The sequence below is a fragment of the Macrotis lagotis genome, chromosome 1 (genome assembly GCF_037893015.1).
Source record: "Macrotis lagotis isolate mMagLag1 chromosome 1, bilby.v1.9.chrom.fasta, whole genome shotgun sequence".
Classification (NCBI taxonomy): Eukaryota; Metazoa; Chordata; class Mammalia; order Peramelemorphia; family Peramelidae; genus Macrotis; species Macrotis lagotis.
In genome coordinates this window covers 488,510,853-488,524,670 of record NC_133658.1, presented here as the reverse complement: position 1 = coordinate 488,524,670, position 13,818 = coordinate 488,510,853, and the positions used below count along the sequence as shown (strand labels likewise).

The window sequence follows — 13,818 nt, the reverse complement described above, 5'->3', positions numbered from 1 at the left end:
CTGATTAACATTATTGTGAATATGGAAGTTAAATCTTTTCTAAATAATTTCATGTTTTTATAGAGAATAATACAGACTTTGGTTTCTCCCCTTTGTCAGGTTATTCTATGAGCCTGTTACCACACCATGTGGACATACTTTCTGCCTAAAATGTCTTGAGCGCTGCCTTGATCATACGCCAGATTGTCCATTGTGCAAAGAGAAGCTTTCTGAAGTAAGCGATGTTTATATAGTACAACATGCTATGTCTCCTCTCTGGTAGATAATTTCTTCCACACACATATACATAAAAAGTGTGAAGTTTTTCACCTATCTCTTGGCCTTGATACTTGTCAGTGGGCATATCTGTTTTTCTTTATAACTTCTTTCTCTTTAATTACACATATGTAATTTAAGTACAATTTATTTTTAGCAGCAAATAATTTAAAGCTAAAAAAGGACATATCTTTGACAAAACAAGTCACAAAAATATGTAATATGTAATCACTTTTCATTTCGTCTGAAACCAAAACTATCAAAATGAAATTAGATGTTTCTTTATCCCTTTTTATAGTAATTATTTGTATCTTGTGTAAATTAACATAATAGCATAGAAATGAATCTCTAACTCATAATTATAATTTATTCTCTTGGTTTAATATATATGTGTGTGTGTGTGTGTGTGTGTGTGTATTCAATTTAGATAAACTTCGCCATGCAAGAAATAAGGAGGCCTGGGGCCCAGATCCAGCTTTGTCATTAACTTACGGTTTCTTGGACAAGTTTCCTCTGTAGTATAGGAATATACCAAATTTTATCTACCATTGATTAAATTATCTATTTGATATAAAACCACTTTGAAAAGTTAAAGTGTTAAGAAATAAAAGTTACTAATAGTAATTCTTCATATTAAATCTAGTGTTCCACTTAAATGGATTTTACTTGAAGTTATGATTAATGCCAAAATATTTTTTATTTTAACCATATTTTTTTGCTGGAAATTACCTGTTATATACATTTCCATGCTTTCTGAAACCATATGATGAACAAACATCAATATCTCCTTGAACACTCAACCATTATACATAATTAGTTTTATAAAGTAATCTTTTAGTGGTGATACTTGGGTATGTAGGATTTTTCTGGCCCTGTCTTGAATAGCCTGGGCTTTTGTCCATTTTTATGTCCTTTTATAGTGGTAATTATTCTATATCTTCCCTTGACTGTCAACTGTCACTTTTGTTATCAAAATGAGCCTACTTATAGGGTTCAGTATACCATTATATGCTATGGAAGGGCATAGATTTTTGTGGCAGTTGTTTGTTTTTGTGCTTTTTCTGCTTCTGGGCTCACAAGCAGTGTTACAAATGGCTAGAGTTTCTAAAAATCAGCTTTGCAAAATTGGGGCATTATTGTATTTCTACTGTCAGAAATGATGGGAACTGAAGTTTTCTGATTCATAGTAAGCTATTATATATTCCATATGTGAGCTACCAATTTTTAAAATTTAAAATATTAATATATAAATGCCTTTAATTTCTAAAGTACTTTATGATCTTATAGTTCTCCCAAATTCAGTTATTAGTTATTGTAGATGTGTAAAAAAGTTCCATATATATATTTTATTGGGCTACTCAGTAAAAATAGCATATAAAATAAACTTTAATGGATGTATTACTATATTTTGATAATATCGTAATTTTTATGTAGTATTTTGACATTATAGTTGATTTTCTATCTGTTCTTTGCTACTGAGATTTATAAAACTCCTTAGGAAAAAGGTAGGTAAAGTATGGGGACAAAGACTCTTTAGGGTAACAGACAAAGATTTTTAGGGGTTGACCTTGCAAGTGTTGCACAAGACTGAGTCCAGAAATACCACTTTTCCTTCACCCCCACCAGAAAAAAAAGTAATTTAACCTTAGGTACTCTAGTTTGTGTGCCTGACTTAACTCTAAGCAAACATAAATATTTGGCACTGAGTGTTTTATTTCAGTCTTTCCCTGAAAATATATAGCTTGACATATGGAAAATTTTGTTGAAAATAAATATCATCACATCATATTCCCACATATGGAACTTGTTCAATACTTAGGACCAAGATACATATTCCTTTGCTTACTGAGTTTTAGTTATGGAATTATGATGAAGGCTATTTAAATTACAGCAAATACCCTTCTCTCTATACCAATTAAAGCATCTATAAAAATACCGAGAAATTTTGAAACAACTTTATGTATTTGTAAACTACTGAATTTTTTTTGGTAGTGCCATGCATTGCCTTAGAAATTTTTGGTGCTTTTTTAATAGATCTTTTTTGTATCTTAAGACTGAGAAGCAGGAATTTTATAGTCAAAATTAAATGCTGTGTTGATTTTATTTAACTAATCTCTTTGAATTTGTCATATGTCAATATGATTCTTGCTTAACATTTATTTCAGTTTTTGGCAAACAGAACTTATAAGAAAACCACATTGACTGAAGAATTAATACTTCACTTTTTACCAGAAGAGTTATCTGACAGAAAAAAAGTTTATGATGATGAAATGAAGGAGTTATCAAAGTGAGTGCTGTGCATATGTTATGACAGGAAATACATTTTTGTTAATCTCAGTATCATAAAAGTTTTTTTAATGTATCAAAGAAAGATTCTAAATTGGTAATTTAGCTCTAAATATTATAAAGCAGATTTGTTTGTGTTATTTGGAAATGGAAAAATTCTGATGATATTGATTTAGCTTTAATATAAACTGGTTATCCTATTGCCTTTGAAATGTAATTCTTTCTAATTAGTATTTCTGTAAACTACTACATAGCATTATTAAGTTATTATGAAAATTTCATCCTAATTGTATCCTCAAATTCTTAGGTAAACTGATGTAACAATTTATGATTAATATGTTTCTCATCACCATTAAATAAAATGGGATTCACAGGAAGGTCCAGATGATTAGATAGAGGATCTTGCTTCCACTGAGGCTTAGGGTTTTGGTTTTGCTCACTACATCAACCTTGCAGTTATTGATTATATTATTTGAATTATCAATAGATAAATTTTAAAATGTAAAAAGTAAAGGAAACTGTGAACTGATGTCTTTTTAAAGTGTTTTTTAATCTTAACATTTCATATAGTAACAAAATTACCCTGTTTATGTGTTCCCTTCTGAATTTTTAAAGTCTTTGTATTTTAACATGTTTACAGATACTTTTTTAAACTTTTTTTTAATCAGCATACACAAAATCACACACATCCACCCAATAGTATCCTTCTTTTGCAGCCTACAAGTACAGCTAAGCAATACAAATCAATAACATTAGCTAAGATCAGAACACATATTTCGTCACTAATTTATCAAGAGTGAGAGGCAGGCTTCATCATCAGTTTTCTGAAATCATAATTGGTCACTGTTCTGATCAAATTTCAGAAGTCTTTGAAAGTTAGTTCGTTTTATAATATGATAGTCATCTTGTAAATTGTTCTCTTGGTCCTATTTCACCACTGCCTCACATCATTTAATATTTGTCTTTAAATTTCTCTGATCTGTCATATTTATAATTTCTTATAGTACAGTAATATCCATTTTGTTCATCACTCCAATTTGTTCAGCTGTGGCATATAGTTTATATCCAGCTTTTTACAACAACAACAAAAATCGTGCTATCAAAAGCCAGCTTTCATTATTTAAATGAGAGAGTTCTGCTTATTTTATATCTGCTTTTTATCCTACCAATTGTATTAGTCTCATCTGTTCTGAGTGGTTCAATTTAGAAAGTGTGAATAAGTTACAATCTTTCATCATTTTTTTACAGTTTAACTAAAGATGTTCCTATCTTTGTGTGCACCATGGCCTTTCCTACAATCCCTTGTCCACTACATGTCTTTGAACCTCGATATAGACTTATGATAAGAAGATGCTTAGAAACTGGCACCAAACGGTTTGGCATGTGTTTAGCTGATGATCTTAAAGGGTAAGAAATTCGATATTACGATTTTAAAAATCCCTAAGAATGAAATGCATGTTCTGACTTTTTCTTAAGTAAGAAATAGTTTCATCCTTCAAATGCAGTCATTCATTAGTTTTTCATTTTATATATGCTTCCTTATTTTGTGTGATACTATTGGCATCTGAGGCATAGTGAGGAAGACAAGAGTTTGAGAGTGAGATAAGATAATGAGAATCAGATGGAGCTAATTATAGACTTATCTACTCTTAAATATCAACTTGGTAAAAGTTAGCTTTTTTGCACTGGAAGTTTAATTGCCTAGAGTTTCCTTTTTTTGCTCAGCATATTAAGAGAGAGAGGAATAAAACTGCTAAGAAAAAAATCTGAGTTAGACATATGAGTATAATTGTGTTTGACATATCTAACTGCCAAAAATAATCATGATGTTTATTTAATCACTGGTACTAATTTTCAATGTTAAGGTTTTCCATTTAATGTTTATACCTGAAAAAATTTTTCCCTTGGAATGTTTGCTTTGGTACTGCAAGATTAGTCTAATGTCCGAAAGAAAAATTAAAATTTGATATAATTATCAGATTGGCTTTATAAATACAAAGATATTCTTTTACCACATGGCCCAGTGATATCTAAAGTAACCAATGACACTAGAAGATTTTGCTCTCATGAGTTGATGTTATTTTTTTAATTGTTCTTTCCCCTATCCTCTGGCCAAGAAGTCATAGACTTCTATACTGTGAGAAAGGACCTAAGTGATAGGTGTATAGAGTAATAAGCACTAGCTTTGGAGCCAGAAGAATCAGGTTCATCCATGACCTCTGCCCCATCCTCTCAATATGACTTGACAAATTACTGAATCTGTAACTCTTTTCTCCTCTGTAAAATGAGGAGGGTCTCATGAAGCCTCTTTCAACTCTGTGCACATCCTATCCAGCCATGCACCAGGTCACTAGGGCTTGCCCAGCACAGGCATCCTGCTTTCTGTCCTGACCAGCACCTGCTCTCTCCCTCTTTCTGATTCTTCTCTGGCTTTGGGAGCTGTAAATTAAGCAAGGCAACGGGGTTAAGTGACTTGCCTAAAGTCACACAGGTAGGTAATTATTAAGTGTCTGAGGCCAGATTTGAACTTGGGTCCTCCTGACTCAAGGGCTGGTGCACTATCCATTGTGCCACCTAGCTGCCCCAGTCAGTCACTTCTAATCCCATCTTTGTACCCTAGGAGTCCTCTGCTGGCCCATTAAATACAGTCTCCTCTCAGGTGGGGCATTTCTTCCCTTTGTTGTCCATACCCCAGGACCTGGTACTGCTTTTCCACCTCACTAATAGAAGGCACCATTCCATTAACCTGTACCATTCCATGCCAAACCAGGTGTATCAATAAGGGGTTTTGTATAACTTTCATTTCACATCCTCCTACAGATATTTATTTTAAATAAGATCTTCCCTCACAGTCTTTCCTGAGAGTGTGACCAAGAAAAGATGGTGGCAGTTAGTACCCAGATTCCATTTAAATGTCCTAATAAAGACATGATGGTCACTGATACCTTCCTCAAAGACTCTGAAACTCATGTCTTTGTTGTTCCATGGAATCTCAAAGGCAAATGATTCCCTTTTCCTTCCCCTCCTCAGTTTCCTCCTGTATTCTACTTGTCTCCATATTTCAGAAGGCAGGAACAAAATGGGAGAGTCCTCCATAGTGAAATGCTCATTCTCAATACTAATTGCCCTATCCCCTCTTTCTCCAGTGCCACACAACAATAGGCTCCCCTTGTTTAGTTCTTCCAAACCAAGAAGACTTCTTCTACCACCACCAAGCTTTTTAGTTTCTTCTTCTAGGACTGATTAGATTACATCAACTGTGAAGATCCAGATAGCTTGAGATTCTGCTTCTGTTTCTGTTGTGTCCCCCAGATTCTTCTGATCATATGTAATGTTTAATATAAACAAGATGTCCATGTTTCTTACTCAGTAAAACCTAGGAAATTTTTTTAACTTATGTAAAACAGGCATAAGATTGCTTAGAGTTAATGTTATTATAATGTTAGACCTAGAAGTGATCATAAATATGTCATCTAGCTCTTATTTTATAAATGAGTAAATTTAAGCCACAAAGATTAAGTGATTATCCAAAGCCACACTGATGATTAAGTTGCAAAGCCTGCACTGAACTAAGCTTGTCTCTGGAATCTTCATGCCAAGCACTGTGCTAGGAGCTGAGAATAGGAATACAAATAGAAAGAACCATATATTATAATGGGGGAAAATAGCATATAAATGAAAGCTAAAAAATTTGAGGAGAGGGGAGTGCCCCTTGTCAGGCATAGTAAAGTCCTGAATGTATCCCCTGAATGAAAATTCTGGGAGTAGTTATTCCAGGACTTGAGGGGCCACTGGACTGGGCATTGCTGGGGTCTGGTAGAGGACGTCCTGCTTCCCAACCCCCACCCCCCATCATCTACCCTCTGTCTTTGCACCATTTTGTACAAATATTAATGCATTGTTTCAGAGTGTTAGGGGGAAAACCTATGTAGGTATATGTTATGAACACACTTTTAAGACAGTTTCCTTTTCAGGGAGAAGTCATAACTTTTAAGTCAGCCTAGTGTAGCAGTATGAAGAACACTGAATTTGGAGGGTACAGGACTTCTATTCGATTCTAAGCTCTGCCGTTACTGCCTGTATGACCTTGTGCAACTTGGCCTTTTGGACCTTTTTTTAAAAATTTTATTTATTTAAGGCAGTGGGGTAAGTGATTTGCCCCATTAAGTGTCTGAAGTCAAATTTGAACTCGGGTCCTCCTGACTCTAGGGCCAGTGTTCTATTGCTCCCTTACTCTCCTCTTTCCATAAAATGAGGGATTTGAGCTTATTGGCCTTCTGTCTGTCCCAATTCTGTGAAAATAGTACATTTTAAGTGAACTTTATTAATCTACAATTTGTTTCTGTTATATGTCTCATATATAAAATTGAAATTAGCCCTTTTCATCATCAGTATAATGATGTGGTCTGATACTCAAGCATGGTCAAATTGATAAAGGGATGAGGTACTATTTTTATATAGTCCACTGACAGACCTATTGGCATTAATTTCATTTGAAAATTATTAAAAGCACACACCAATAAAAACAATTTAGCTTGTGTTTTTTTTCTAAGAAGTAAGTATATTTAATGTTTGAATGTATACTTTGTCTTTAAGGGTTTTAATTAAGGAAACTTGACTTATACTAGCTTTTAACTCAACAATTTTTCTCTTGACAGAAGCTAGTTGGAACAAAACAAGAAGTAGAGAAATCTTAATGTATAAACTCTACAAAAGGTTGGAGAGAAGAGGCAGTATATACACAGAAAATAGCCAGCTGTCTTTGGCAGTTCATGAAACAGCCTGGCATGCATATCTCTGCTGTGATGAGTGAATATATGCAATATAAATTTGTCATTAAAATAGAAACTTTGAATAAACCAGAATTGGGAACTTTAAGAGTACCAAAAAAAATCATAATATTTGGAAAACAGTTGAAATTCTCTATTTCATTACTGTAGGGTGAAGTCAAATAGATTCTGCAGATTACAACCCTGATGGAATACTTAGCATCATTCTATTCAGTTAAGATCTAGAAAAGATCTCTGGGACTCAACCAGGAAAAAAAAATAAGAGTTGGCAAATTTCCCCAGATGTGTCCTTTTAATAAAGGAGGACATTTTAGTCAAAAACAAACAAACAAAAAAGATACTTACAAACTTTCTCTGCCAATTCTTTAGATTAATTGACAAGTAGAACAGAGGAAGAAGTTCCACTTAAGGCACATTGGTTGTTGATGTCTTGATAACTCTAAAGCATCAGAATCCATAGTAAGCTTTTTATGTAGTAAGGTCAAGTGAGAGGAAGCAATGCCGCCATGACAAATGAAGGGAGATGGGATCAGTGACTTGCAGTGTTAATATTTTACAGACTTTTGCATATTTGTATATATATATATACATTACTCTCCAAATGAATATCTACTTTGTGTGTGTGTGTGTATATATATATATAGTAGTCACATACAGAATCCATGTAGAACTATAGATACCAACACATACACACTCATATATATACATATGTGCCAATGGAATTAGTACCTCTTCTCCAGAATATTTTACTTATCCTCACCAAAAATTCAAAGGAAAATATTTTCACTGTGCATGGCAGAATTTTAAATAATTACTACCATTAAATCATTTAGTACTATTAATGGACGAATTGATTATACTATAATGCTTGCTAGGATGTTTCATGGATATAAAGTTATATACCAATATCTTTTTGTTGTTCTGTTAAAATGATATACTTTAGGCTCCTCAGAATTACCAGACCCCAAAGAAAAAGAATAATGATAATAATGATGTTGATGATGATAAAGATGATTATTCTGAGATATTTCTTTTCTTAAATAAATTTTCCTCAGAAGTTTTAGAAATTTCAGTGCTTCCTGGTAGATTTTGGCAATAATAGTTTGGCAAATTGAATGCATTAATAATCCCAATCTCTACTTTAATTTTGAGGAAAAATAAAAGTGAATTGTAAAAGAGAGTATATCTCTTAAGTTGTTATTTTTAATTCATGTACTCTTATAAATCCTAGGTGTGCTTTGCTTTTGTTGTTAAAACAACATCAAACCAAAAAAAAAAAAAACCTGTTTTGGAAAACTTCTCTAAGCATTTGTGACAAACTGCCAATTCTCTGAACCAGTTTGCTCCTCTTGCCTTTATACCTATTTCTGTTATCCTTTTTGAAAAACTCCATACTCCTTGTTAGAAATTTATTCATTCTTCATGTTTGCACAGGTGAAACTTCACTAGTCACTCTTAACATCTTTCTGTCTGCCTGTGACATCAGAGGCAAAAAATAAATTTTACTTAGTAATTTACTCATCTCTCTATAGATCTTATGACTCTTGTCAAAGCTGATTTAATGTGAAGAAGATGAGACCATAGCCATTTAATATATTGAGTAGAAGCAATGATAGTCCCCTTCCTCTTTCTCTTCCAGCTGCCTGAAGGCCTAGGTTCCTCTGCCTCAATTTCCCATTCTTTATTATTTCATTTTGGACTTTAGTTGTCCCTCTTAGGAATATATTTGCCTCTTTATGTTACCTAATCCTCATGTATACCCTCATTGTAACCCCTCAATGTAGCTTCACTATAATAAATCCTATTATTTTACATATTTCACTGATAGAATTGTGGGGAAAACTCCAAAGCCCCTCAACTTCTGGAAGAAACTGGAACAATGTCATTCAACCACATACTAGTCCTTAAAAACTAACTTTCTTTTGGCTAATGCCAAGCAAGCAAAGAATGGTGAAAGATTTGCCCATTGATTTATTTCAAGGATTTATAATATTGTCAGCATGAGTACTCCTTTCATCGATGCAAATCACAGGGCCTTTGTAACTTAGTTGGTGGTCTTTGGAAAAGCGTTCTAGCCAAAAACTCTTCATCTATAACTAATTTGGTGTGATACTTAGCCAGACTGGTCTTGAACAAAAATACAATCTGTGGCCAGGCCCTATCCTTGAAGCTTTTCTTGTTCAGTAGAACTTTAAACTAGAGTTTAACCTCCACTTGAATAACCCCTTGAGGGGTTCAGCATAACCTCCACTCTATGTTGAATTGTTAAGCTCTGCTGTGTGCTAGGGCAGCTTGGAAGAAGTGGGGGAGGTAGGAGAGTGCTGGGCCCTGAATAAGCAAGACCTGAGTTCAAATTTGACCTCAGACATTTAGTAACCTTATGACCTTGTTTAAATCACTTAACCTTATTTGCTTCAGTTTCCATATCTGTAAAATGAACTGGAGGAGGAAAATGTCAAGCCATTCCAGCATCTTTGCTGAGTGGGGTTGTGAAGAGTTGAAATAGGGTAAAATGATTGAACGACTTATATGCTAGGAATTGTGCTATAAGCATGTGGAATATAAAGAAAGGCAAAAGACATTCCCTGCTTTCAAGAGGCTCCTAGTCCAATGGAAGAGACAACATGCAAACAGCTATTTATAAAAAAGATAAGCACAAGATGAATTTAATGAGACACCAAAAGAGTACTTGAGTGGGGGGGAGGGTTTTGGCCATTGAAACAATACTTTCATCTATTTAAAATTTCATTTAAGAAAACTGAACTTAGTGTGTGTGATCAACAGACTGATATAATAAAAGCTGAGATACAATCTCATATGTCTAACTCTGAAGTTAATTAGTTGTATGATTCTCAAGTCACTTTACCTTTTTGACTTGAGTTTTACTATCTAAAATTTGGGCAGCAAACTACATATCTGAGGTCATAGGCTAGGTGGCACAGTGAATGGAGCACCAGCCTTGGAGTCAGGAGTACCTGGGTTCAAATCCGACCTCAGACACTTGATAATTACCTAGCCACGTGGCCTTGGGCAAGCCACTTAACCCCATTGCCTTGAAAAAAAAAATCTAAAAAAAATAGTGAAAGTAGATGAATGTGTACAAGTATATCTTCTCTAGAAAAATGCTTTCATCTGTTAAGGTGTCATATAGTAAGAAACCTACACATCTTCCTCACTTCACACATTGTATGTAATCAAAGGAGTATGGTAAGCCACAATAGAAATTGGAATAGAATCTCAGGCTGCCTGCCTCTTCTTTGCGAAGCATCACAGTTGAGGTAGTCTGATAGGTCAAAGAATAAGAAACCAAAAGATTAGTAAGAGGTGAAGAGGCTCCTTGTTTGGGAATATATTATATGTAACAGAGAAATATTTAGAGTGTGATTTGGTGAATGAAAATATTTCAGTTAAATTCAGGACTTTGAGAGAAGAAATGGAGAACAGAGAGGTAGCAGGGGCAATGATCAGTAGTGTCTTATTTAAACATTTATCTTGTTTGAACTGTTAGTGAATCTGTACTATTTTACCTCTGACCTCTGACTCTTCTTACTTTTAAATTTCTAGGAATATTCAGTAAACATTTGAATGCTAATCTCAGGTAAAATTCTTGCCCTTTTATATGGTAGGCATGTTTTCCTAGAGGTATATATGCTACTAACCCTAAAGTGAGATGATTTTTTTTCCTCTTTAAATAACAAATTGAATTCTTCATGAAAGGCCAGAAAACTACTTGACATCATCCATATTTCCAAATGTTACATTTTTTTTTCTATCCACCCATCCCTCATTGTCATTCTAGGTTTGCTGATTATGGATGCATGTTGGAAATTAGGGATGTCAGATTTTTTCCTGATGGAAGTTCAGTTGTTGATACAGTTGGCATTAGTCGCTTCAGGGTCTTAAGCCATGGTCTGAGAGATGGGTATAACACTGCAAACATTGAATACCTTGAAGATAAAAAGGTAACGTATTATTTAACTTGTATAGGTGTGTGTGTGTGTGTGTGTGTGTGTGTGTGTGTGTGTGTGTAGTAAACAAGGATTCATACATCATTTTCCTCTTATAAATGAACTTTTTTGCAAGCCTTTTAAATTCTTATTGACAGCTGGTTCTCTTTACTCTTAAGTAAATAGAAGTTAGTAGAGGAGGCATTTTAAGATAAAAATAATTGGCTCACTATCTCTATGGAATGTATACATTTACAGATTTGTAGTGTGAGCTGAATGTAGGAAGACCTGTATCTTTGGTACAGCTTTTTCTTTTGTTTGAAGTATTCTCAATACCCTGAACATTGGACATCATTGTCCTTAAATATAATTGCCAAAACAGTTTCCAGCATCAAAAATGAAAAGACTTTTGGATTATTAGCTCCTTATGCACTGGGTGGCAGAGTAGATAGAGCACTGGGCTTGGAATCAGAAAGACTCATCTTCATGATTTCCACCCAAGCTTTAAGTATTTATTAGTTGTATGACCCTGGGTAAGTCACTTAACCCTGTTTGTCTCAGTCTTTCATACTTGAAATGATCTAGAGAAAGGAATGTCAAACCATTCCAGGATCTCTGCTAAGAAAGCTCCAATGGGGGTTATGATAAGTTGGGCATGGTTAAAACAACTGAACAACAATATGTCTTACATCAATCAGTGAGGTATTGAGAGTTCCACATTTGGTCCAAATTTTTTAAGAATAATAGAAATTGAATGGAATTGTTGTACATCTCAATTTAACTTCTTATTCCAGTTTTAAATATCTTTTAGCTGGTGTTTGACATTAGTTTCTTAGGGCCACAAAACAAGTAGAAGTTTTTAAGTGATAAAATTTAGCCATCAGAATCTTTGGTCTTGACATTGTTCTTGACTTTAGGCTTACATGGCAATTATTTGTGGGTTTGTGCTTATAAAAATCACATCCAAAGGATATTTTCTTTCACAGAATACTATATAATTAGTATCATATACTGATCTGGTCTGACTTTGACTCCAGACTTCTAACTTTGGGGTTGCTGCATTAGGATCTTAGGATAACATAAGCACATTTCAGGTTTGAAGAGATCAGGTCAGGGCCTTCCAGATTTCCTGTGCTGTCAGTCTCAGATGATTGAACATGTTAAATTTTTATCTTAGATTCTAAGATTTTTATCTTAGTTATTAAAGGGTACTTCTGTCAGTAAATCATTAGAATTGAGTTTAGTCTTTTGTTGTTGTTGTTGTTGTTGTTGTTGTTGTTTGCAAAGCAATGGGGTTAAGTGACTTGCCCAAGGTCAGTATCTGAGGCCAGCTTTGAACTCAGGTCTTCCTGACTTCAGGGTCTGTGCTCTATCCACTGTGCCACTAACTGCCATTATAGTCTTTTAAAAGTAGGTCTTTTCTTGCAATTAAAAAAATACACAAATCTAGACTGTTGGGGATGGGGGAGAATGCAATAAAGTACTATATAATCAAAAAGTTAGATTTCAAAGAAAACTTATAGTCTTTTCCAGCCTATTCATTTTATAAATCTGGAATAAAATTTAGAGGCCTAGGTCAAAAACCTGATTACTGACAAAGTAGCTCTCACCTGACATTCAGGCTAGTTTTCCTTGTACTCCCAAGTACAAGGACCTACTTTGGACCTACATCAGTATTTGTGAGACTTGATAGGTCTTTAATTTCTTGAGGGAAGGTTGAGGCAGAAAAACTCAAAGCTAAATTTAAAAGCCATTTCTGATTCAACATCAATTGGAACATGGAAGAACTTATAAGAAAAATATTCTAGTTCTACCACTTATCAAGCTAGACTAGTGCCTTTTTGAACCTCAGCTGCTTCATTTGTTAATTGCCCCAGCCACCCTCATTGTTGTAAGCATCAAATGACATCATGTATATGAAAGCTCTTATTCCCTATATCCATGTGATTGGTCATAGAAAAGACCAATATCAGTGCCATCTATTTAGAATGAATTAAAAATCTTGCATATTTGACTATATTTCCAAGTGTTTTTAGTTTTAGTTTAGTACTTGAATTGCTCAAGATATGTGTTCTCCTGTTCACGGATAAGGTGGAGGGACCAGACTATGAAGAACTTGTCCATCTTCATGATTCTGTATATGATCAAGCTGTTTCCTGGTTCACTTCTCTTAAGGAGAACATGAAAGCACAAATTTTAAATCATTTTGGGTCAATGCCAAGCAAGGAATCTGAGCCACAGGTATGCTTTCCTTTATTCTTTTGTTACCATGATTTCCTATTGACTCTACTTTACTATGTCACATGTTTTAACGTTTGATAAAACCTCTAGTACAGTGTCTTTTATAGTGGACATAACTATTGGGGCATAAAGCAATATGTATTTTCCTTTTATTTAAAAGGATTATTCTGATTAAGTTAACCACAGGAGCACCTTCATTTGTCTCTTAAGCACTATAAGATTTAGAGACTTTAATCACAAGAAACTTTAAACCTTTATATCATTGAAATCCAATCATCAATAAAGAGCAAATCCCTTTT

At 34.1% G+C, this 13,818-nt stretch overlaps 1 protein-coding gene across 3 annotated transcripts in view; it reads left to right on the top strand.

Moving 5' to 3' along the window:
• The window catches only part of LONRF2 (LON peptidase N-terminal domain and ring finger 2), a 97,135-nt gene that overhangs the window by 61,601 nt on the left and 21,716 nt on the right, over nucleotides 1-13,818 (top strand). For all 3 annotated transcript variants that reach the window (XM_074213795.1, XM_074213793.1, XM_074213794.1), the window contains 5 exons: nucleotides 100-214; nucleotides 2,421-2,542; nucleotides 3,790-3,948; nucleotides 11,131-11,293; nucleotides 13,370-13,519. In XM_074213795.1, the coding sequence (XP_074069896.1) occupies nucleotides 100-214; nucleotides 2,421-2,542; nucleotides 3,790-3,948; nucleotides 11,131-11,293; nucleotides 13,370-13,519 (709 nt within the window). The remainder of the gene's footprint in view (nucleotides 1-99; nucleotides 215-2,420; nucleotides 2,543-3,789; nucleotides 3,949-11,130; nucleotides 11,294-13,369; nucleotides 13,520-13,818) is intronic.